Genomic DNA, 22,098 nt, shown 5'->3' with positions numbered 1-22,098 from the left:
GGAACACTAAAGCTGCCGTTATCTGTGGCCTGAGTTCAGAGCTGGAAAAATATGCAAGTCCTGTTATGCTCCAGTTTCTCCATACCCTGTTCTCTACAATCTGGCAAATCGAGATAATTCCTGAAGATTGGCAGAAGGGTGTCATTATCCCTTTATGGAAGAGGAAAGGCTCTAGAAGCGACTGCTCGAACTACCATGGAATAACCCCACTGTCTGTCCCGGGAAAACTTTTCTCAATGGTCCTGCTAGATCGATGTCGAAATATCATTCGTAAAATCCGGCAACCGGAGCAAGCTGGTTTCATGTCGGACCGTTCAACCATCGAGCAGATTTTTACGATCCGACAAATCATAGAAAAAGCCACGGAGTTCCGACAAAAAGCTTTTTTTTCCTTCGTCGACTTCCGTGCTGCGTTCGACTCAGTAGACCAAGAACTTCTTTGGTGTAACCTGGAATCGAAAGGTATCACTATGATATTCTATACATTCTTCACAGCTCTACACCCTAGAATGGAGAGCTGTGTTAAAGTAAATTGCTAGCGCAGCCCGTTCTCAGGAACGCTGACAAAAACGTACCAATGAAGTAAAACGGCCCAAAAGCTCTTCTCCTTCATCATAGACTACCTTATGACAAGAAATACTTCACGTCTGAGCTTTGAACTCAAGTTTGGAGATCGTGTCATTACAGATGCTGATTTTGCCGATGACTTAGCCATTCTGGCGGACTTCATGGAGCAGTTGCTGGAAGCGCTTCGAATCCTACGAGAAGAGGCTGCAAAGGTAGGACTGCAGATAAACTGGATTAAAACGAAAATTATGACCATAGACCCATCCTCCCCTGCAGCCAATCCTTCAGTTAGCCTGGATAGCACCACTAGCATCGAAGTTGTCCAAAGGTTCACCTACCTGGGCTCCATAATTTCTTCAGATGGCTGGCTTCTTTCTGAACTACAAACGAGAATATCAAAAGCGTCTTCTGCCATGGGCAGACTGAACCGTCACCTCTGGCGAGAACCAAACATCAGTCGCACAACGAAGCTGCGGATTTTCAACGCGCTCGTCGGCTCTGTGATGCTCTATGGAGCTGAAACGTGGCAAGCTTCAGCCGCAACCCTCAAGGCAATTGATGTCTTTCAGTCGAAGAACCTGAGGAGGATTGAAGGTCCACAATGGCTCGATTTCGTCAGCAATGAGAAGCTGCTGCAGCTCACCAAGCAGTCTCGGTTTTCGACCCAAGCAGCCGAGCGAACACTAAGATGGTTCGGACACCTACTTCGAATGCCTCCACACATACCTGCGAAAACGATCCATGACTTCGACCCTGTCAAAGCCGGTTGGAAGCGACCTCGCGGCCGACCGAAGAAACGATGGTCTGACAGCCTGTCCGAGTTCCTGACGATGTCAAATATGAGGTTGAGCGATGTGCAAACGCTTGCCATGGACCGAAGTGGATGGAGGAGGCAGACGTCACTCTCTACACCGAGCAGCGCCCGGCAGGAGACATAAGTCAAAAAAGTAAGGACAGTCTGCCACAGCCCTTAGTGCAAGGGTTGTAAGTTATGCCCTGGGGGCATATAAGTTTTTTTTTATAGAAGGCGTTGTCGTAGAAACTTTAAAAAAGGCTCATTCGATTGGAAATTCAAAGGGTTATGGCCATTTTAGTAGTCAAAAGAAGTGTATAGACGGCAACTAACCCGCCTCTCACACCCACCTTTTCTTAAACACATCTAATCAAAACTTTGAGATAGCCATTTTATTTAACGTAGTTTTAAGTTCTGGAAATTAGGTCTTTGAGGATAACAACCCCCCCCCCACAGCCCTCAGGGCATTGGTCGTAAATTATGCCCAGGGGGCATAAAAGATTTTTATATAACGCGTTGTCGTAGAAACTTCAAAAAGGGCTCATTCGACTGGAAATTGAAATGGCTAGTGCCCTTTTTAATAGTCAAAAGTGATTAGAAAGCAACTAACACCCCTTCCACGCCCACCACTTCCCCAAGCACATCCAATAAAGATTTTGAGATAGCCAATTTGTTCCACACAGTTCAAAGTTCAGAAAATTATTCCTTTGAGCAGGACACTCCCCCCACAGTCTTCAGGGCAAGGGTTACAGGTTATGCCCTGGGGGCATATAAGGTTTCTATTGAAATCTTTGTTGTAGAAACTTGAAAAAGGGCTCATTCAATTGGAATTCAAAGGGCTAGTGCCCTTTTTAATTCTCGAAAGTGATTTGAGGGCAAATAACCCCCCTCTCACGCCCATCTTTTCTCCAAACACATCCAATCAATATTTTAGAAATTAGGTTTTTAAGGATAACAACCCCTCCCCCACCCCCCATAGCCCTCAGGACAAGGGTTGTAAGTTATGCCCTGGGGCATTTAAGGTTTTTATTGAAAGAGTAGAAACTTCAAAAGGGCTCATTCAATTGGAAATTGAAAGCTTTAGGGCCTTTTTTAATAGTTGAAAGTGATTGGAGAGCGACTAACGCCCCTCTCACGCCCGTTTTCCCAAACACATCCAATCAAAATTTTGAGATATCCATTTTGTTCAACGGAGTTGAAAGTTCTTGAAATTAGGTCTTTTAGGATGATAACCCCCTCAGAGCCCTCAGTGCAAGGGTTGTAAGTTATGCCCTGAGGTATATAAAGTTTTTGAGATATCCCTCTCACGCCCATTTTCCCAAACACATCCAATCAAAATATTGAGATATCCATTTTGTTCAACGGAGTTGAAAGTTCTTGAAATTAGGTCTTTTAGGATGATAACCCCCTCAGAGCCCTCAGTGCAAGGGTTGTAAGTTATGCCCTGGGGGCATATAAAGTTTATATAGAAAGTTGTTATAGAAATTTCGAAAGTGGCGCATTTGATTGGAAATAAAAATTACCCTTTTAAATAGTCGGAAGTGAATGGTGAGTAATTAACCCCCCTCCCACGCCCACCATTTCCCCAAAAAAATTCAATCGATGCCGAGAGATAGCCATTATGTTCAATGCAGTTGAAAGCTCTGCAAAGTAGGTATTTAAGGATGACAAGCCCCCCAGAGCCCCCAGGGCACAGGTTGTAAGTTATGCCCAGGGGATATATAATGTTCTTATTGATAGAGTTGTCGTAGAAACTTCAAAAGGGGCTCATTCAATTCGAAACTGAGAGGGCTAGTGCCCTTTTTAATAGTTGAAAGTGATTGGAGGATAACTAACCCCCCTCTCACGCCCACCATTCCTCCAAACATACCCAATAAAAATTTTCAGATAGTCATTTTGTTCAACGCAGTAGAAAGCTTTGGAAATTAGGTCTTTGAGAATGAGACCCCCCCCCCCCCGAGCACTCAGGGCAAGGGTTGTAAGTTATGCTCTGGGGGCATATAATATTTTTATTGTAAGTTGTTTCGTAGAAACTTCAAAAGGGCTCTTTTGATTGGAAATTGAAAGGGCTAGGGCCATTTTAATAGTTGAAAGTGATTGGAGAGCGACTACCGCCCCTCTCACGCCCACTATTTCCCCAAACAGGTCCAATCAAAATTTTGAGAAAGCAAAGTTGTTTAACGTAGTTGAAAGTTCTGGAAATTTGGTCCTAGACGATGACAACCACCCTAACAGACCTTAGGGTAAGGAATGTAATTTATGCCTTGGGGGCATATAAGGCGTTTACAGAAAGCGTTGTCGTTCCCAGAAGTGATAATTCGATTGGAAATCGAAAGGCCTAGTGCCCTTTTTAATAGTCGAAAGTGATTGGAAGGCTTGACATTTTTATAGTATAGATCGAAATGGGTATAATGTATCATTTTTATTTGTTGTTGTTGTTTAGACCAGGGCACTTCGTATCGAAGGAGTTATCGTGGGAACTTCGAAAAGGGCTCATTCAATTGAAAATAGAAAGGGCTGATGCCATTTTTAATAGTCGAAAGTGATTGGAGGGCAACCTATTCCCCCTTCCACTGCCACCCACCCACGCCCATCCTTCCCATTATGCTCTTAAAAATTTACCAAATCAAAATATCGTAAGTGTATCCAAGCTGTCAAAGAAAGTGAACAGATTTTTTTTGCGGATGGTATTAAGTTTTCCATTTCAGGTCAACTAGAGGAGGAATGAAACTAAATTAAACAGTACTATTTGTGGCCAGATTTTTAAAAGGCTGTATGTTGTTAAAAATCGCTGAAAATTTTTCTCCAGCATACAAATAGCAGGCCAAACTATAAAGTCTTAAAAACGGAAAGATTTAAAGTATTATTTTCTGTGTCCCTGAAAAGATTGTCAATACAAAACGAACAGAAATTAATTGCAAAAAACTTTTTCAACAAAATAATTTTTTCCAAGAAAAGTGAAGAACTCCATTAACCAAAAAATTAGCAAAACTAAGATCAAATGATCTACTAAGCGTGAAACTACCACACACCAGAATTAATAAATAGATGAAACCCAAAATGAACATAAATTTCAATAATTAACCGGGTCAGACACGAAACGAGCAGAACCTGATATACGTTAGGTTCAAAACCCTTAAATCTTTCTATGGCCAGAACAAAATCTGCACTTAACTGAAAAAATATAAATGAATGTGTATTGTCAGTTTAATATAAGTAAGCTTATATTTAGTAAGCAAAATGTTTATTTAATTTGATTAATTAAAGTTATAAAAGTAAAAACATTTATATTTTTTCAGTAAAGTGCAAATTTTGTTCTGGTCTTGATAAGGCATAGGGGTTTTGCGCCCAACTTATGTTAATTTATGCTCGTTCTGAGTTATGGAGGACAATCTGAACTTCGGACCTGATGTCGGCTCGACAAGATTAGAAGACAGCATAGTGAATGTTAGATGCCAAAATAAGACGACGGCATTATGGGCCAAGGGGTAGATGGACGGTTTGGAGCAGGGATACCTCGCTCTGGCCGCGGGAGACAAAACCTCTGAGCCTCCATTGAGGATGCTAAGGTTGGGCCACCCAAAAAGCTGAAGGGGCTGTTGGCAGCCTGCGATCACTTCCACTCTAAGAAGAAAATTGAGTTGACCAAGATCCATGCCAAGGAGGGAAAAACATATTTACATGTCGCAGTTGACGCGGAATTGGTCGACGAAATAGAAAAGCAAAACTTCCGTCTCCCACTTGGGATGACAGGACATACGCTTCTCAAACCTCTGTTTAAAAGGGCCGTGGAGTCCACCCCAGGGGACGAAGCAGGACCCTCCAACAAAACATAAATTGAAATAATGCCTGCATATGAGCCGCGGGGACTAGAATGCTGGCAGATCCATCTGCATCAATCTCAGGCAGCCTCTTATAATCTTGGGAGGTTACTTGCAGAAGCAGAGAGATTCATAGCGATGGTACAAGAACCATGGACCGTCACCAGAAAAATCATGGGGAGAGTCAAAGGAGCTGAACTCCATGTCCATAATGAGGGAAGCCCTGCTCCCAGAGCATGTACTTATCATTACAAAAATTTGGTTAATTAGAAATTATCCAAGTATTATTCTAGAGGCGTAGTAGCTTATGATAGTAAAAAATCTTATTGGCAATGAACGTGTAGATTTTAAAGCAGTATGTATGACAAATGATGAAAAAGCACCACCAGGGAAGGTAATAACTAGTGACATATTGTAAAGATGACGGAATTCATGTAGTGTTATCACGTGATGCAAATATACACCATACTTTACGGTGAAACATTAATAAAAAAAAGAAGGCTTGTAGAGCTCCTAGCGTTCTTGGCTGGGGAGAGCCTCACCTGGTGCAACAGGGATCAACATCTACTTTTGTAACAAAAAGAAGAAGAGGTGTTGGATTTAACATTGATCTTTTCACAATATGAAAACGTGGTAAAATACTGGCACTTGAGCGATCTTCCGTCATTCCCAGACTATTAAGTACCGTACAAGATTTAAACTTGATATACTTCCATAGCGGAGAACGCTTATAAGGGATATAACCGGCGAAAACGTTTTGGGTTACTCATATTCAAGTTCTGGCTGAAAAACCTTCCATTTGCCATCAAATTATGAACAACCTGAATGAATACGGCTTTCAAAAAGCAACCTCTCCCCTATCTCCGGTGGAAGAAGGCGATCAGGCAAATAATTGACGGACTTCAGGGCTAAGTAAAAAACGAAGGCTGATACGAATACTACTAGGAAGAAGTTTCCGAAAAAATGTTCTCGAAGATTGGGATGTATACTCAGAAGGACTAAAACTCCTTAAAAAAGAAATTAGGAGAGCAAAAAGAGCCTCATGGAGATACATCTGCGAAAAATTAGTCAGACGAAGCTAGTACTAAGCTACAAAACTCTCTAGAGAAAGACCAGCAGGGACACTAGGAGAGTGTATCGGGAGCTGATAGCTCTCTTACAATTGGCCCGGAAAAAAACCATAAACAGCATACTTGGAGTAATGTGTGTAAATGACTCAGAAGAAATATATCCTAAACCATCCTATAAAAGTAACTTTACAAGACTACAACTTGACCGATTTTGTCAGATGAAATAATGGCAGGGATCAATTCGACTCCAAAAAACCACGTAACTCTATTAAAAGGGCACATATGCTAGTATACCTAACGATAACCTCAGCATACCAAAGAACAGCCACAGCATCCATAGAGCTAATTCTAGGACTTTAACCTATAGAGGTTTGTCTTAGAGGAGGAAGCAGTATAAAGTGCTGTCAGACTGCAGATTAGTGGTCAATGGGTGAAAAGACAGTGGATACGAAAAAGGAAAATTGAAAGCCATGTTGACATTTGTAATTCAATTATACTCAAGTGCAAGGAGCTACAGATGCCAAGGGGTAACATCATCCCACAAGTAAAGCCCAAAAGGCAGTTTCAGATCGCCACAAAGGATAGAAAAGAAATGGGGCTGGAGGTAGAGATGTTCCAAGAGAATAACGCGATAATTCGTTTCACGGACGGCTCACGATTTGATGGGAAACTGGGAACTGGAACAGGAAAATATCAAAATACACCTGGTATTGAGAAAGATAACCAAGGAAAATGGGATATAATGAAACAAAGAAAGTGCTTCTGAAACTTAACTCCATGATGACTAAACACGTACTTTGGCTAAGAAGGTCAGAGATAAAAATAGTGACTGAAGCCATAACATGAATTGAAAATTCAGGGAGGCACCTTGCCCATTTCGGGAGGTCCTATTCCCCATTTTTTCCAAAAATGTAAAAGGGCGGCGATAACATGGAGACATCTGGTAGAAGAATGTCCAGCAAGTAGTAGACACCGGCTATAGATTTTATGAGTTAAATGTTAAACTGGAGGAGATAATAGGGGAAAAAGATAGCTGGCAATGTTTATGATAAGGTTGGGCGGAAAATCCATCTTTGGTTCCTCATACTAGTAATTATTATTTTTCTGGAAGGTCTGGGGGCAACGGGCCTGCGAGATCTGACGCTCGAACAGGAGTGAATGGGAATCTCCAAATTTTAGCTTCCTTTGTTTGATTTTTTTTTCTTTCTTTTGGACGCTACCGGGTGTCTAGATGGATTTACCAGCTACATACTCATCATTCACTTCATGTTTTTATTTTCTACTAGCTTATATATCATCTGCACGTTTATCGTTAATTAATACATTATTATTCAGTTTACTATTTATCTATTTAATAAACGATTAATTCATTATTCAAACTTATTATTTAAATACCGTAGCTCAACCGGTTCTGTCCTGTTAAGGACGAATCCAAATTACGTAGAATCGCTAATTTCGACTCAACAGTTTGACATATTTGTAAAGCTGAACAAGACACAAAATTTGTAAAGCGGCTTACCAGAATCAACAAAGGCTTTAATTGGATAGCCATTGACTTTGCAATTGATATATAGCATTGTAACTGTGCCAAACGATTCAGGGTGATATTCCATGGCTGCTTCCATATTCGCTTCGATGTTTTTCCGCTTAATTTCTTCTTCTATATGTTTTTGTGCTTCTGCGTCAAATGGATCAGACGTCAACAATCTCAGTTTGCGACGCTCATCTTCAATTCTTGCAGATTTTTGCTCATGTAATATGAGAGAAAACTTCTCTGAAAATAAAGAGATGTTCTACTTTAAATTTTAAGGTATATTTAAACCATATTCTAGATTAATGAAAGGGAAACATTAAAAAGAAAAGGAAATTCCCTTTCTTCTTAATTATTATTATTTATTTTTCACCCACACCATATAATACTATAATATATAAAGTAACGCATAAATAAACATAAAATAACAAAATATAAAAACACAAACATAAAACACATACACAGTAAGTAAACACGACAAACATAAACACAAACAGAAAAAAGAACATCAACAAGTGAACCTAATGAAGCTATGATGCAGAGAAATAAGAACGCAAGCTGTGTTTGTGAGCTTTCTGTGCCATAATTCTAATTTTACTGTCATATTCGGAACAAGAAATCAAACAGTTCGTGGTAACGAACTGTAAGTAAAGAGCGACCCGGCTCAATAGTAACCGAAACTCTAAAAAACGGAATTTTGATACCAGTAGATACGTCAAAAGAATCAAATTGTAATGCTGATTTCAAATATATAAGTTTCATCAAGTTTAGTCTTACCCATCATAAGTTACGCGCCTGAGAAAATTTGCCTGATTTTCAAAAAAAGGAGAAACACCCCCTAAAAGTTATAGAACCTTAATAAAAATCACACAATCAGATTCAGCGTATCAGAGAACTCTACTGTAGATGTTTCAAGCTCTTATCTGCAAAAATGCGGAATTTGTGTTTTTTGCCAGAAGAAAGATCACGGATGCGTGTAATTAGGACCTCCCGTCCTAATTACACGTAAATAAAATTTAACAACTTTCGAGAAAGCCATTTAACCAAATAAAAGTACAATTAATATGCAAATTTTGTTTTAATTATTCATGTACGGTGAGCCAAAATCAAAACCTGCATTAATTCAAAAACGTTCAAAAGTTAAATTAAAAAAAAAAAAAAAATTATTCCGTATATGAAAGGGGCTGTCCCCTCCTCAACGCCTCGCTCTTTACGCTAAAGTTAGACTCTTTCTTACAACAGTATTTTTTAGAACAATAAAAACTTTATCGTAAAGAGCGAGGCGTTGAGGAGGGGACAGCCCCTTTCACATACGGAATAATTTCTGTTCGTTTTAAGTTTTAATGTTGCTCCTTACTTTCAGTTAAAAAAAACTTGTTTTTTTATTATTTAGTTTTCTAATAAAGACACAGTTTTTTCAAAGGCGGAAGAAACAACAAAAATTTACTACACCTAAAACAATTAATACGGATTACTCTTCTTTTTTTTTCTTTTTTTTTGAGAAGTAGAAAAATCCCAGAAGCAAAGAGAATTGAGCGATCAAAGAAAATTGAGTAGACCCTACTCTATTAGCAACAATATTAATCTATCCTAATTTGATTTGCTTACTAATATCCGACTCTGTGCGATGACGCAGGCTTTGAAGACTGTTAGAAATAGAAATAAAAAACCAGAGGAGAACATCTACAAGAGTGACAGTACGACTATTTCAGAGAAGGGGAGAGCTGAAAATTTTGTTAAAAGAAGGAAATTCGCATTTATTTACGTTTAGAGATATGCCTATATCCGAGAAGGAATGGCAACGAGAGAAACTATATTAGAAAGAACAGTTTTGGTGCGGCTTATACGAAGCAGGTCGAGGCAAGATGTGAAACATTCGAAAAAAAAGGGATAAGTGCCCCATATCTTAGCCAGAATACCCCAAAAATATGTCAGATAGGGTGAAAGATAAAATCCTCTTTTCACTTTAATAGTAGTTGTTGGACCGGATTATATATATAAAAAAAAAAAAAAAAAAAAAAAAAATGAAATGAAGAAGCATTTTAACCGAAATATTAACACCCTTGACCTAAAAGCACAAAGATCCCTTATCCCTTAGAAGAATTTTCAAGGAGCAAAAAAATATAATACACAACGCGCATAGATTACTGCAGGCCGAAAACCAAACTGGTTCTCTCCCTAACATATATTATATTAAAAGACTTTACTTAAAGTTCAACAGGCAGTAATTGGTTGGTAAGAACACGAATCAAATCCAGTTGTCATAGGACATAAGGTTGTTAAATCAAGGATTTGTTTTGTACTTGGCTTGCTTTAAGGAAATGTTTGACGTTGCATGATAGAAAATGAGGTTGACAGAGAAAATTTGAAATGATTTCTGTTTAAATTTGACAGATTATTAGCAAATGATTCTGTCAAGTGAATAAAACGACTAAGACGTCGTTCTGAAAACTAATTTCAGAAAATTACACTCACCAAGATCGCCACTAAGTAAAGCCTCCGCTAGTCTAGGGTTGTTCTGTTTCAATAGGGAGAGCTGGTCCGGGTTGGCCAGAAGCATATCTCTAACGACCACTGGGTCGTCTTCAGGTCGCCTAGTGGGTTGTGCACGAGAACTAGAAGCTAAGGCGTCTGGTACTCGAATATAGCTGAAGTCCATTACTGAAAAAAAAAAACATAGAAAAAAAAAGCTACTGCAGTAGGTGGCTTATTTGATTACTTCTCAGATAAGTAATACTTGTAAGCCGAAAAACACACCCATCAACAGAAGTTGTGTGCCAGAACTACTAGAAGCTCTCAGCGACGGAATAAGACATGTACAACAAAAAGCTTCTAGGGCAAGGGAGATATAGACGGCTTCCAAAAGAAGAGAGCCTACAAAACAGCCATGCCGTCTATATTAAACTATCCGGAATCCTCTTATACAGACAGATGGTACATCATTTTATGTGGCCTGAGAATAACAAAAAAAATATTTATGTAATTTATAGAAACTCTAAGAAACAAACCCGTTTCTTCAACAGCCTAGTGGAAGGAAATCTTTACAAAAATGCTGAAGTTGAATAATTCAATTTGGTATTCAACCATCAATTAATTATCCTATACACCTGGCTAAGAAGTCACATGAAGTTTCAACGACCCATGGACGAGCATTACTGCTGTGAAAACGACTGTGAAACGATAACCTAGTAGGTAAAATTGGCAAAATCAGTACAATACGGTAAAATCGGGTAAAATAAGTCACTCCCTAGGATATCTAGGTTAAAATTGTTGTTTTAGAGTTGCCTTGCAGCTATAACACCAGTTGAGCATTTTTTTAGTCCATCATTTTTTTTGCTTTTAATTTTAGTTTCCCTGGACTTAAAAAAGGTAATGCCCCTCCTCTAGAGATTCTTCGATTGATTCAATTTACAAGCACACGGGTTGAAACAAGAGAGACGTATTGGTCGAATGCATGGGAAATATATAATTGGCCTATCTGTTTGCACATTAGTGAGGTGGTGATTGCGCGTAAAAATTGTTTTCGTAACATGTTTCCTTCTCAATATCCCCTAATGTAGACCTTTACCCAAATTTTTGCTTGCAGACATTATATATCATAGCTGTAAAAGAGAAATAAAATTCTTGCTTACAACCTTAACTTCATAAAAATGAGGCTGTAGATTATCTATAACCGCACACAGAATTTTATTCTGGGTGTGGTAATTTTATTACCTGAATTTTATTTCAGGTAATATCTCTACATTTTAAAATTATAAACCACTATACTTTGATACATTTTATTGTTCTGATACGCTTTGTCCAACAAAAGACACTGAAGTCAGACGGCCTTTTAGACTAGGTAATAACGCTATAGACCCACGGACCAAATGATATTGCTTTCTGAAATTATTTTAGTGGAAAGATTACGTAAACTGTTCACTAAGAGATAATAAACATGTGTAAATAAGGTGATATACTGCAAGAGAAGAGCTAGTCGAATACCAATTTATCACTCAATCACAAACGCCTCACAACGAAATTAACCAGTGCAATTGATACTTCTATCGCTTTCTTTCACCCTGTTGTGTATCCAGTTAAAATCACAATAACAATATCTTATCCAAACCTGTTTCTCCCAGCCTCTGGGTGGTTTTGCGCGGTAAAAACTATAAGGCCCTGTAAAATATGTAAGTACAACTTATAAATTACCGGTAAAATGTGTAAAATACTTGAATTACGTAAAATAGGTGAAATACCACTTTCACGGGGGTCGGCAAAATTACGGTAAAATACATAAAATACCCAATTTGACCATTTAAAAAACTAACTATCATCAGCAAAAAGTAGAGGATTAAATAGTGACAGCCAAAAAGCCGACAACCAAGATTAAACAAGAGTATTTTGTACATTGACATTTTAAAATAAAATTTCAAAAAAATTTAGGACGGCAGTTTTGTGATAAATTCTATTATGTCTTTAATGAAAATAAAATTAAGAAACGGCTTTCTCAATTAAGCACGAAGTAGGCCAAAATAAGGAAACGTTGGGATATTTAGAGGCGTTCCTTTTCACCTTTTCTAGATTAACTAAACTGGACATCCACTTTTTTCTAAATTTATTTATTAATTGAATGTAAATTTATTTATTGAATTTATCTATTGGAAAATTCAACTTATTGATAATGGCTATTTTCTAGATCATATAGAACTTTTTCGATTCTGATGCAATTTTATAAATTCAAAATGCTGTTCTGATGTTTTTTTTTTCATGCTTTCCAATTCTTTAGTTTTAATCTCTGGTCACAGTGATCCAGCTGTCTCTGCAGCTCAAAGCTTATTTTTTCATAAGCTCAGGCTTTTTTCGATATTTTTGGCCTTCATCAGTTTTAATTTCTATTTGTGTGTTGATCTTCTTATTTTTCCTTACAATTGACTAGGCCTATTTCTTAGAATTCATTAGAGAACTGTTCTTTTCGTATCATTGCGAGACCATTTTAAATATAAATTTTATATAAAAAATGAAATTATTATGCGATTTTATTATTAGACTTAAATAAATAATCCATTTGTCAGAAAATGTATAATAGCACGAAATAAACTATTTGACTATTCGAGTACTATTTTATAACTGAATGAATTGTTGTGTCAAATTTAGGTCTGCATAAAACATTTAGGCCTCAAAAATAGAGAATGCGGGGGGGGGTGTTGGAAAGAGCTTGAAAACAGATTTCAACGTCCTGAACTGTAGATTAATTTCCGAAACTTTGATTTAGCTAGCATAAAAACTTCCTCAGCTACTGAAATGCCCCTCTTTAACAGAGTTTTATTTCCTCTGATTGAATATTTTTGTTTGGAAAATAGCGAGTTTATTTCTAGCGAAATGACAATCCTGATATTGTGTATCACAAAAAAAAAAAAAAAAAAAAAAAAAAAAAAAAAAAAAACGTAGTCGCTCTTTAGCGGATGATTTGTATCTTTCTATGATGACTGAAAATAGCGAATAAAGCACATTTTCTATGATAGAATACTTTTTTTTTTATATAATGATATAATACATTTTGAATAATATAATATAATTCAGTTCCAAATATAATACTTAAATACTATTTACTGACAGCTTTTGCTAAGCTAAATGATTCTAATGCTCCTTACCATGCATGAACATGAACAAACATTGTTTTTTTAAAGTGTCACCAATGCATTTGAATATGCAACTTCAATTCATACGGTACTTTACATAGCGACAAGGAACACAAAAGACGTTTTTTTTTTTATGTCGTTAAGAGACGACAAATGTCAACATGATATAAAATTAAATGCCCGCCCTATCGAAAGAGAATCGAATCGAACATAAAAAATTCCTTGTAGCATCGCCAGAGATGCTAAATCAAGCGAGGCCACCAGTGCTAAGCCACCTCATTATAAGCAACAAACGCTTGTTTTCATTAAAAACTAAACGTATCCCTATGAATTTAATAAGAAAAAGACGAAAAAGCTTACAAGGAGCAGCTGGAGCAGTTCCAGGCAATTTTTGGATTACAATCACGTCATTTTCTTTAATTCCAAAGGATGTTAATGTCTGTGTGTCACCATACAAAGGTTTTCCATCAAAAGTCAGCAATATTTCACCAGCAGGGATACCGGTTTCAACTTCACAAAAGGCCTACCAACAGAAAATAAAATGCATTAATAGTTTAAAATTTATCTAGATACGTATACTAGCGTTGCCAGTCAACTTTTTCAGTTTAATGCAAGGTCATGACAGGTTAGGTTTTGTTAGGTTTTTAACCCATTTCTGATATTTATAACCAAGTTTAACCTAACCTAAACTGATATAATCTAACCTAACTTTAACTTTTCCCATCCGCATAAGACTGAAAAAGCTGACTCGAAAAGCTAATCGAATCCAAGTAGAGAAACAGGAATTTCGGACATTCACAGGTGAATGTAACCATTAGCCAAATTTTGGGTATATATATATATATATATATATATATATATATATATATATATATATATATATATATATATATATACATATATATTATATTTTATCATACCTCCTATATTTTTCATTTAATATGCCCAGTATTGGCATATTTTCTGCTGCAATTGAATAAACCTTCTTGTAGTTTTGCACAATGTTTCAACCATTTGAATTATAGAAAGCGTTGGCATCTTGCACCTTGTTAAGACTTAAAACCAAAATCATGCAAAGAATCAAAGTCTGTATAATTCGAGGAACAAGTTTGGCAGATGACGCCTCAAATTACATATTACCATTAATCGCTGACTTTTAAACAAAAAGGTCATCAGCTTATCCTTGCAAGGACATTATCCCTTTTTAATGATCCACTTGCATTCCCCCTTTTGTGTCATTCTGACTGGTAAGGATAACCACATAGTCTCTTTGATATACTTAAAGCTTAGAGAATGTTTTTTGAAGAATATCGTACTTCAATTGACAACCCTCTAACTTTTATTGGGTAAAAATCATGGTTGACTAACCCAAGGCTTGATTTTAGCCTATATAATTAGGTACTGTACTAGCTGTACTGCAATAATTTTTTTCTTAAAATAACATATTTTTTCTGTTGACAGCCAATAGATGCTTTAGACGTTTTCTTTATGAGGTATTTGCAACAATTGCACATCATTTTTCTCCTTTGTTTTTTGATAAGCACATATCATTTTCCACTGACGAGTGATTGTAAATACATATTTTTTGTGTAATTTTTACACAATTAGTATGATCATAAGAGACGTCTTTTTTTATACAGATACACAGCCACCACGGCTCCACACAGAAGGGGGAGTGGGTCTAAAGAGACTTATAGCTGCGGTTTAACAATACACTACTACCGCGTCACACGGAGAAGCTGGCTTACGGAGTCAATAATTTTTTTTAGAGCTATGGAGTTGGATCCATAGTTCTCTATAAGAAAACAATTCTGATGAAACTTAAAAATTACAATCACCAGTATTAGTTTTTATTTGCTTCAGTAACCAGTAATAATGTTTAGTTTCTTTTATTGATGGTATTTTGAATTGTTTAAAGATTATATCGTTTACTTTCACCCAGGTATATACAGGTTCAAACCCCAAGAGAGGTGAGGGGATGTCAAACATGAAAAGATAATTTTTAAACCACTATTTTTTCCAGGGAGGAGGTCCTTAGAGACAATTTCAAAGGACAGGACCCCCCTCAACCTGTGGACACGTTTACTTTACATTCATCAGGGTCTTCTTTTCTTTGTAACATAAATTTAAATTCTAAACAAGTGTCTAACAGATCAGAACCAATTAAAATGTTAAAGTTCACATGTGGTCAATTGTGTCCTTCCCCTATGGAGCCCTACCGTATACAATTTGCCATGCTATGTGATTTGTCATTATTAAAACAGCCTAAAGAGCTGATTCTTATTTGATTTAAAAAACTTTGAAACTATTTATAGCAAATATTGCAGTAGTTTAACATTTTATTTTTGTTGAAAATATGGTGTGATATTTTGAATAAGTAGGTCAGATGTTTTCTAGTGACTGGAGTTGGTGCTGGGAAAGTTTCAACTGACTAAACATCCCCAAAGACAAGCCAAAGGACACAACCTCACTTGGTTCCAGAACTGAGAAGGTAGCATTCATAAACGAAAGTTAGCTTTAGTTTGCAGATTTCTTTTAAGTAGGTAATTTCACAAAAAAAATAAAAAAAATATTGGATTTAAACTAAACCACAATTAGACAGGATGAATATCTTCTGAGCTTCTGAAACATATTGTGGAGGTACTGCTATGGCTCCAAATATCATTTATTGTTATAAAAAAAATATCATTTATTGTATGTAGATTTGTAGGAAGAGGAGAGTGAAGAAATTGAATTCATGCAATGAAAATTCATAGTATAGCAGATTTTTACCATGCACCAATCAATAGTGAAAACTAGAGTTTAGAATGAAAGCTTGTGCCCTTTAGGGCTAACTTGGAACCTGTTACTGATACTGAGCACAGGTTTACAAAATAAATAAATAAATAAATAAAACGAGCTGTTCAAGCATATACATAAGGGAACAAAGTGTCGTGCTCAACCTAATGCAAACCAAACCTTAGGTTCAAGCATAAAAAAAAATGGAATCTGCCAAGAAGATTTTGGAACTCCATTAATGTTTGACTACTTGTAGATTATGTTATGTGCCACAAAAAATCCTATTTTCTTTGGTCTCCACTTTGACAACAGCAGCCACTTTGGCAAACCCTTTACCACCTCCTAGAAAAATAACCACCAGTTGAAGACCATACTGAAGACAATAATTATTTTTAGCCTTGTTGATACAGTCAAATGTCAGACATATTGTTGAAAGACTATACAGATGTATGTTTCAGGCACCTAATCTACATCCTGTCAAGTACCTTGCTGAATACAACTAATTGGTTTGATTTTGTAGCTCACAGCTGGTCTCTACTAAGAGGAAGACCTCATGCCTTGTGAAAAGGTAGCCCCAAGAAGTTCCTAAGTGTTGTGGGAATTGCAATTAATGAAACCATCCTCTTATCAGCATGTTAGTCCATGAGAAGGAGCAGAATTACTGAACTTTCTAAAATGTCTAAAAGCCAACAGAAGCTTTGAGACAGACAAACTTTGAAGGGTTCTAAGGGTTTTTTCCAAAGTGGTTTGATGGCATAGTAAGTTTTTATTTTTGGCCTGAAATAAATATTCTGCTTTTTGCATGTATAAATGTCCAGTTCAGTCATTTGTTGGTGGAGAATTTTGAGACACATCCTTTGGTGAGAGAAATTTTCCCTTCGATAAGCTTAGAAACAAGCATTTTAACCAATAAAATCCTATCTTGTACGTTTTTATTGCAAGAATTGTTAGATCTCACTGAGAAAGATTAACTTTAAATAGGTGCACAAAAGTTTGACAGTTAGAATCCCTGAATTACTGGGCAGGGTGAATAGTGTTTTAAAAAATATTGGGGGAAGAGGGGACAACTTTGTACACAAAAAAAGGTATTTTTCAAAATATAGGGGTAATTGCCCTCCCCCAATTAAAGTCCCTGGGATTAATCAATTGGGAGAGTACATACCTTGAAATTGACTAATTCTAGGTCTTCACTGACATCTAAAGTAAATATGTTGTCAGACAGGGTGGTGATTGTTACTTTCATATTAAACCAATATTAATAACCTGCAATGGCAAAAACATATAAGAAAAACAAAGTCTAGAATTTGCAAAACAAGCTTACTAATCATGCACATCTTGTTTTCAAGATTTGGTTCAAACTCTTGCATACTATTATCAAAATACCAGTGTCTAACATACCATTTACTATTGACAAGGACCAATCTTTCCCAAAATTTACTAACAAGTAATTAAAGGTAGAAAGAGAGACAGAGAGAGAAAAAGAAAGAAGAAAAACGTGGCATGAATGTACAGCTGAAAATGTGGCCCATGTTATTTATTCCATTGCTACACTATTAACAGTAAAGATAAACTCATGAAAAGGAAATTTCTCAAGAACATTGCACCCAGATTAATAGTTCAGATAGGCATAAATAGAGATTTTATTAGATCATTAAACACATTTAGACAGGATAACTATCTACTGAGCTTCTGAAACATGCTGTAGAGATACTGCTATGGCTCCAAATATAATCCTTTGCTACTTAGAAATCCTGAAGCCTGGCAAACAGCAATAGTTACACCTTTTTGGAAATAGGGCATATTTTTGACACACAAAAAACACTCATATACGAGCCCAAAAATATATTTTGTCTTGTGATGGTCGTCAACCATTACGTTAGTATTCCATGCTGATTTGTAGAAAGAGGCGAGTTGAAGAGGTGGAGTTCATCCAAAGAAAATTGACTGATTAGCAGATTTTTTCCATGCACCAACCAATAGAGAAAACTAGAGTTTGGAATGGAAGCTGTTGGATAGTTTTGATGGACAAAAGTGACTCAAGTCCAATGGAAACAGGATATGAATCTGAAAAGAGGTAGGATCTTAACCACTTTAGCATGGTAGTTAGAGTAAGTTCTGGCCAACTCGTAAAACAGTCTCAGCCAGCAAAAACAGACATGGAAAAATGGTGTAGGATCCACACCAAATTACTAGAATATTAGAAATCAAGATGGTATCTTTAAAAGATGCAGATGCATTTTGCATAGCCTAAAGATTTTCAACGTTCTTGGATGACTTAGATTAGCTCCTACCATTGTTTTGTTTATTTATATATAAAACCAGGTTCAAAAAAAAGTTAGCTGAACTTTGCTTTTGCTTCAAGTTTTATTTTAACATTAATATTTTGCAGGCTCCAAGACAGTTTTTCTTGTTTGTCACAAACAAAGACCAAGGAATACTATAAAAACCAAACCAAACTATTTTTCAGCAATCTCCATTAATCTTTTTATTGTGGGCAAAATGAGGATTAACAAGAAAAAGGATTAAGAATCACCCACAATATCCATAAAAGAGTACCCAAATGGTCAATCATTTGCATTCTGCCACTGAGATATCTAAATCATCTTATTGTGCTCAGTGTGTTACGAAAGTTTAGCTTCCAGCAATACGCTATAAGGCATTTGACCTGAAAACAGGTTCATCAATTCATAAGAATGTACACAGGGGTAAAAGGTATTTTTCAAAATCTACAGGGGAATGGGAATCCAGTTGTTTCTGATTTTTTCAAGGAAAATGCAACAGAAAGGTATTTTTCAATGAAAACAATAAAAACAGCAGTAGTATTTTTAGAATAAAAGGGGAGCAGAGGTAACCAATCCACGGACGGAGGGGCAATTGCGTCATGTAGTCTTCATACTGATGTGGTCTTCTGGTATTACTAAGATGATACCACATCAAAACTACAATATCACTCAGTAATAAATGCGCCAGTGTCAAATTAATAGATATACATTTAGGTATTTATCAGGCAAACACCTTGCAAGGAAACCAGAACCTTACCCTCCTTCATAAGCAAAAAAAGGCAGAAGATGCATGTGAAAGAAATATGTTGTGACACTAAAATAAAAGCAAAAGTTTAAAACTGTAACTTTGAGCAAACTAAAGATTTACATCCTTGCTATGTTCCATGATGACTTCTGCAGGCCTTTATTCTTGTATGGTTGCTTGTTGCGTCCTGGTTGAAGAATTGGCTACCTCCTAGTAGCCACTCCTGATGAGTGGACAGAAACTCCTGATGGAGCCACTCTCTGTCTGTATTGTCTTTGAGTGTTTATTGACACAGAAGATACTGTATCTTCCAAGAGTTGTTTCCACATGTTGACTACTCTCTGGCTAAAGAAGTAGCTTCTTTCTCTGGTGCTACAATGCTGCTTCAAAAGTTCCTTAAAATGCCATCTAGTCACTTGGTGCAAGGAGTGGTTAAGGAGAGCAAGAATTGATTGGCTGAGAAGCATACCAAATTGAGCAAAGATTTTCAAAGACAACTTCTTCTTCTGAGACAAAACTCAATGGAAGACTCGAAATTTATCTGTATTATTGAAGTCTGATGCATCCTCAGAATCATATTAGTGAATGACCTAGACAATTCAATCCGCAGCAACTCCTCTCTTCTGGAGTCTAGCAGGAGAGGGGCAATTGCCTGATGTGGTTTTCTGCTCCTATGGTGCATTGTCAGTTAGGAAATGATGCAGTAGAGTTAATTTGATAGACGTTCAATTTAAGTAAAGATAAAACGCACATCTTGGGAGGAAACAAGTACTTTCTCCTTCTTCAAAAATGCAAATGATGCATGGGTAAAAGCAGACTGTGTCATTTGAATATGATGATGAATTGATTGGCCAAGAAGCGTGGCAGATTTAACAAACATTTTTAAAGGCAACTTCTTATCCTGAAGCTAACCGATTGGAAGACTGGAAATTAGACTATGTTGATGAAGTCTGAGCTGTCCTCGGAATAATAGTACTGAACGGCCTAGAGGATACAATCCACAGCATTTCCTCTTTTCTGGAGTCAGCATACTTAAATCTATTAGATGATAGCTTTTCCAGAGAAAAAAAGCTATTTCCAGGAAAAAAGCTTAGAATCAAATCATAGTTCTTAATTATAATAATACAGTTCCAACCTTGGTGGTTGGTTGGAGATAAAAAGAGATCCATTTTCTTTTTCTTATAATAACGTGTTTTTATTAGTGATGATGTTCCTTATTTTACTCTTGAAGAGAAAATTTGACAGTCTAACTAGTCAATAACATAACAGTTTTACACAAATCTTCTGTACTGCAAGCATCTGATGAGTTGCAATAAAAGACCTTATCTACAGTAGTAGCCTATGCTGTTGAGGAGACAACTTACTCAAAATCTAATCCACAAAAGACATAATTCAATTAGCTGGAGAACAACTCCTACAACTGATATATGAATGTAGTTCCAACCTTGATAATAAAAGAATTTAAATTCTCAATGAAAAGTAACTTCCAAAGTTAAAATCAAGGTGAAGCATGATTACCAGCAAAATTTTGTTCTGAAACTTCTTTCTTCTTAAAACCCTTTTCTTATCATATTCTACTACTTCTTTTATTGCATCACAGAGTTAGTACAGAAAGCAAAACTATTGCCAAACTATTATTTGGCCAAGTTGATGTCAATTGAAAATTCTGAGATACCTCTCAATTTAAAATATCAAAAACTAAATATTGGCACATTTGCTCCTGAGAAGTCATCTAGTACATTCAAAATAACTGGCGAATACAGACATTAATCTTAATGCCTAATTTGACGAAGTTACTCCTGTTAATTGTTAATAAAATTGTAATTAGGGAAGTGTAAATGCACAATCAGCTATTATGAAGGAGGAGTGGTGGGACCTTGCGCAGGCGGGGGGGGGGGGGGCAAGTCAGATAAGAGCACGATTCAATGCCCAAATTTTCTAACTCTCCACAGGCCTTCAGATAAATATAGAAAGGGCTATGAGGAAAGAGGGGAGGAGACAATCTCTAATCTTCCTTTATTTAAACTCAGCCTAAAAAAGGGTACCATACTGCAGGATGATACCTCTCTTCCTGTTGCAAAAAATGTTTCCGACATTTATTCTAAAGCTCCATTTGAAAAAACTTATTTGCTTCATACTTCATAAATAAAATTATGCACAGTAATCTGTTAGCACGCATCAGTTATTATGAAGAAGAGGTGGTGGGTCATTTTGTAGGTGCAAGGAGGAGGAGGGGCGGGTGGGGGGAGGGGGGGATGGGATCCGACGTGTCAAAGAATAGTTTTAAATATACAAGTTTTTTTGTGTGGGGGGGGGGTGGTTAATATATAATCCCTCTTACTTTCTGGAAAAAATTGGTCTACACCTTTATTTTCGGTGTTAATGGGGGGGGGGGGGATTGTGGCAATCTTTTTCTATGTAGCATAAAATATATTATTCACAAAGCTAGCAGCATAGAGGTAAAAAGAAGACGGGGGTATTATGAGCCTTGCCACGAAATTCCTTGGGGGGGGGGGGGGGTAAGTGCAACCAGAGGTTTGTTTTCAGAAATTGGAAATAGTGATATTTCTCTTTTCCTACTTATATATAATTTTTGTCTGTGTGTTTAATATATGTATACAGTGTGTTAAAACCTCAAAGAATCCTATTTTAGAGGGTTGCAATGGCTTTAGCTGCACAGAAGATCAAAAGTCACCCACAATTTCCATCATATGAACAATAATATCCCTTTCGATCCAGCCAAAATTCTGAAGCGAAAATATTATTAAGGGTTTATTCAATAAAGTAACTATTACAACTGCTACTAATAACTCACTACAGCACCAAGCCACCAGATGCCAACACAGCAACGCACGCTCCTCCTACATCCCAATCTATTCAAAGCCTCCCT

The 22,098-nt window shown here is 36.7% G+C and overlaps 1 protein-coding gene across 3 annotated transcripts in view; it reads right to left on the bottom strand.

Moving 5' to 3' along the window:
* rngo (DNA damage inducible 1 homolog rngo) overlaps positions 1–22,098 on the bottom strand; it is a 63,573-nt gene that overhangs the window by 26,645 nt on the left and 14,830 nt on the right. For all 3 annotated transcript variants that reach the window (XM_089092866.1, XM_089092868.1, XM_089092867.1), the window contains 4 exons: positions 17,344–17,444; positions 13,764–13,926; positions 10,258–10,443; positions 7,771–8,025 (listed from right to left, as the gene is read on the bottom strand). In XM_089092866.1, coding sequence (XP_088948992.1) covers positions 7,771–8,025; positions 10,258–10,443; positions 13,764–13,926; positions 17,344–17,424 — 685 coding nt within the window. In that variant the 5' untranslated portion in view covers positions 17,425–17,444. The remainder of the gene's footprint in view (positions 1–7,770; positions 8,026–10,257; positions 10,444–13,763; positions 13,927–17,343; positions 17,445–22,098) is intronic.

This window comes from Artemia sp. Qi Xiang Cuo, chromosome 8 (assembly GCF_049724085.1).
Source record: "Artemia sp. Qi Xiang Cuo chromosome 8, ASM4972408v1, whole genome shotgun sequence".
Lineage (NCBI taxonomy): Eukaryota > Metazoa > Arthropoda > Branchiopoda > Anostraca > Artemiidae > Artemia > Artemia sp. Qi Xiang Cuo.
Note: the sequence above shows the minus strand (reverse complement) of the source record. Positions and strands in the feature narration are given on the sequence as shown.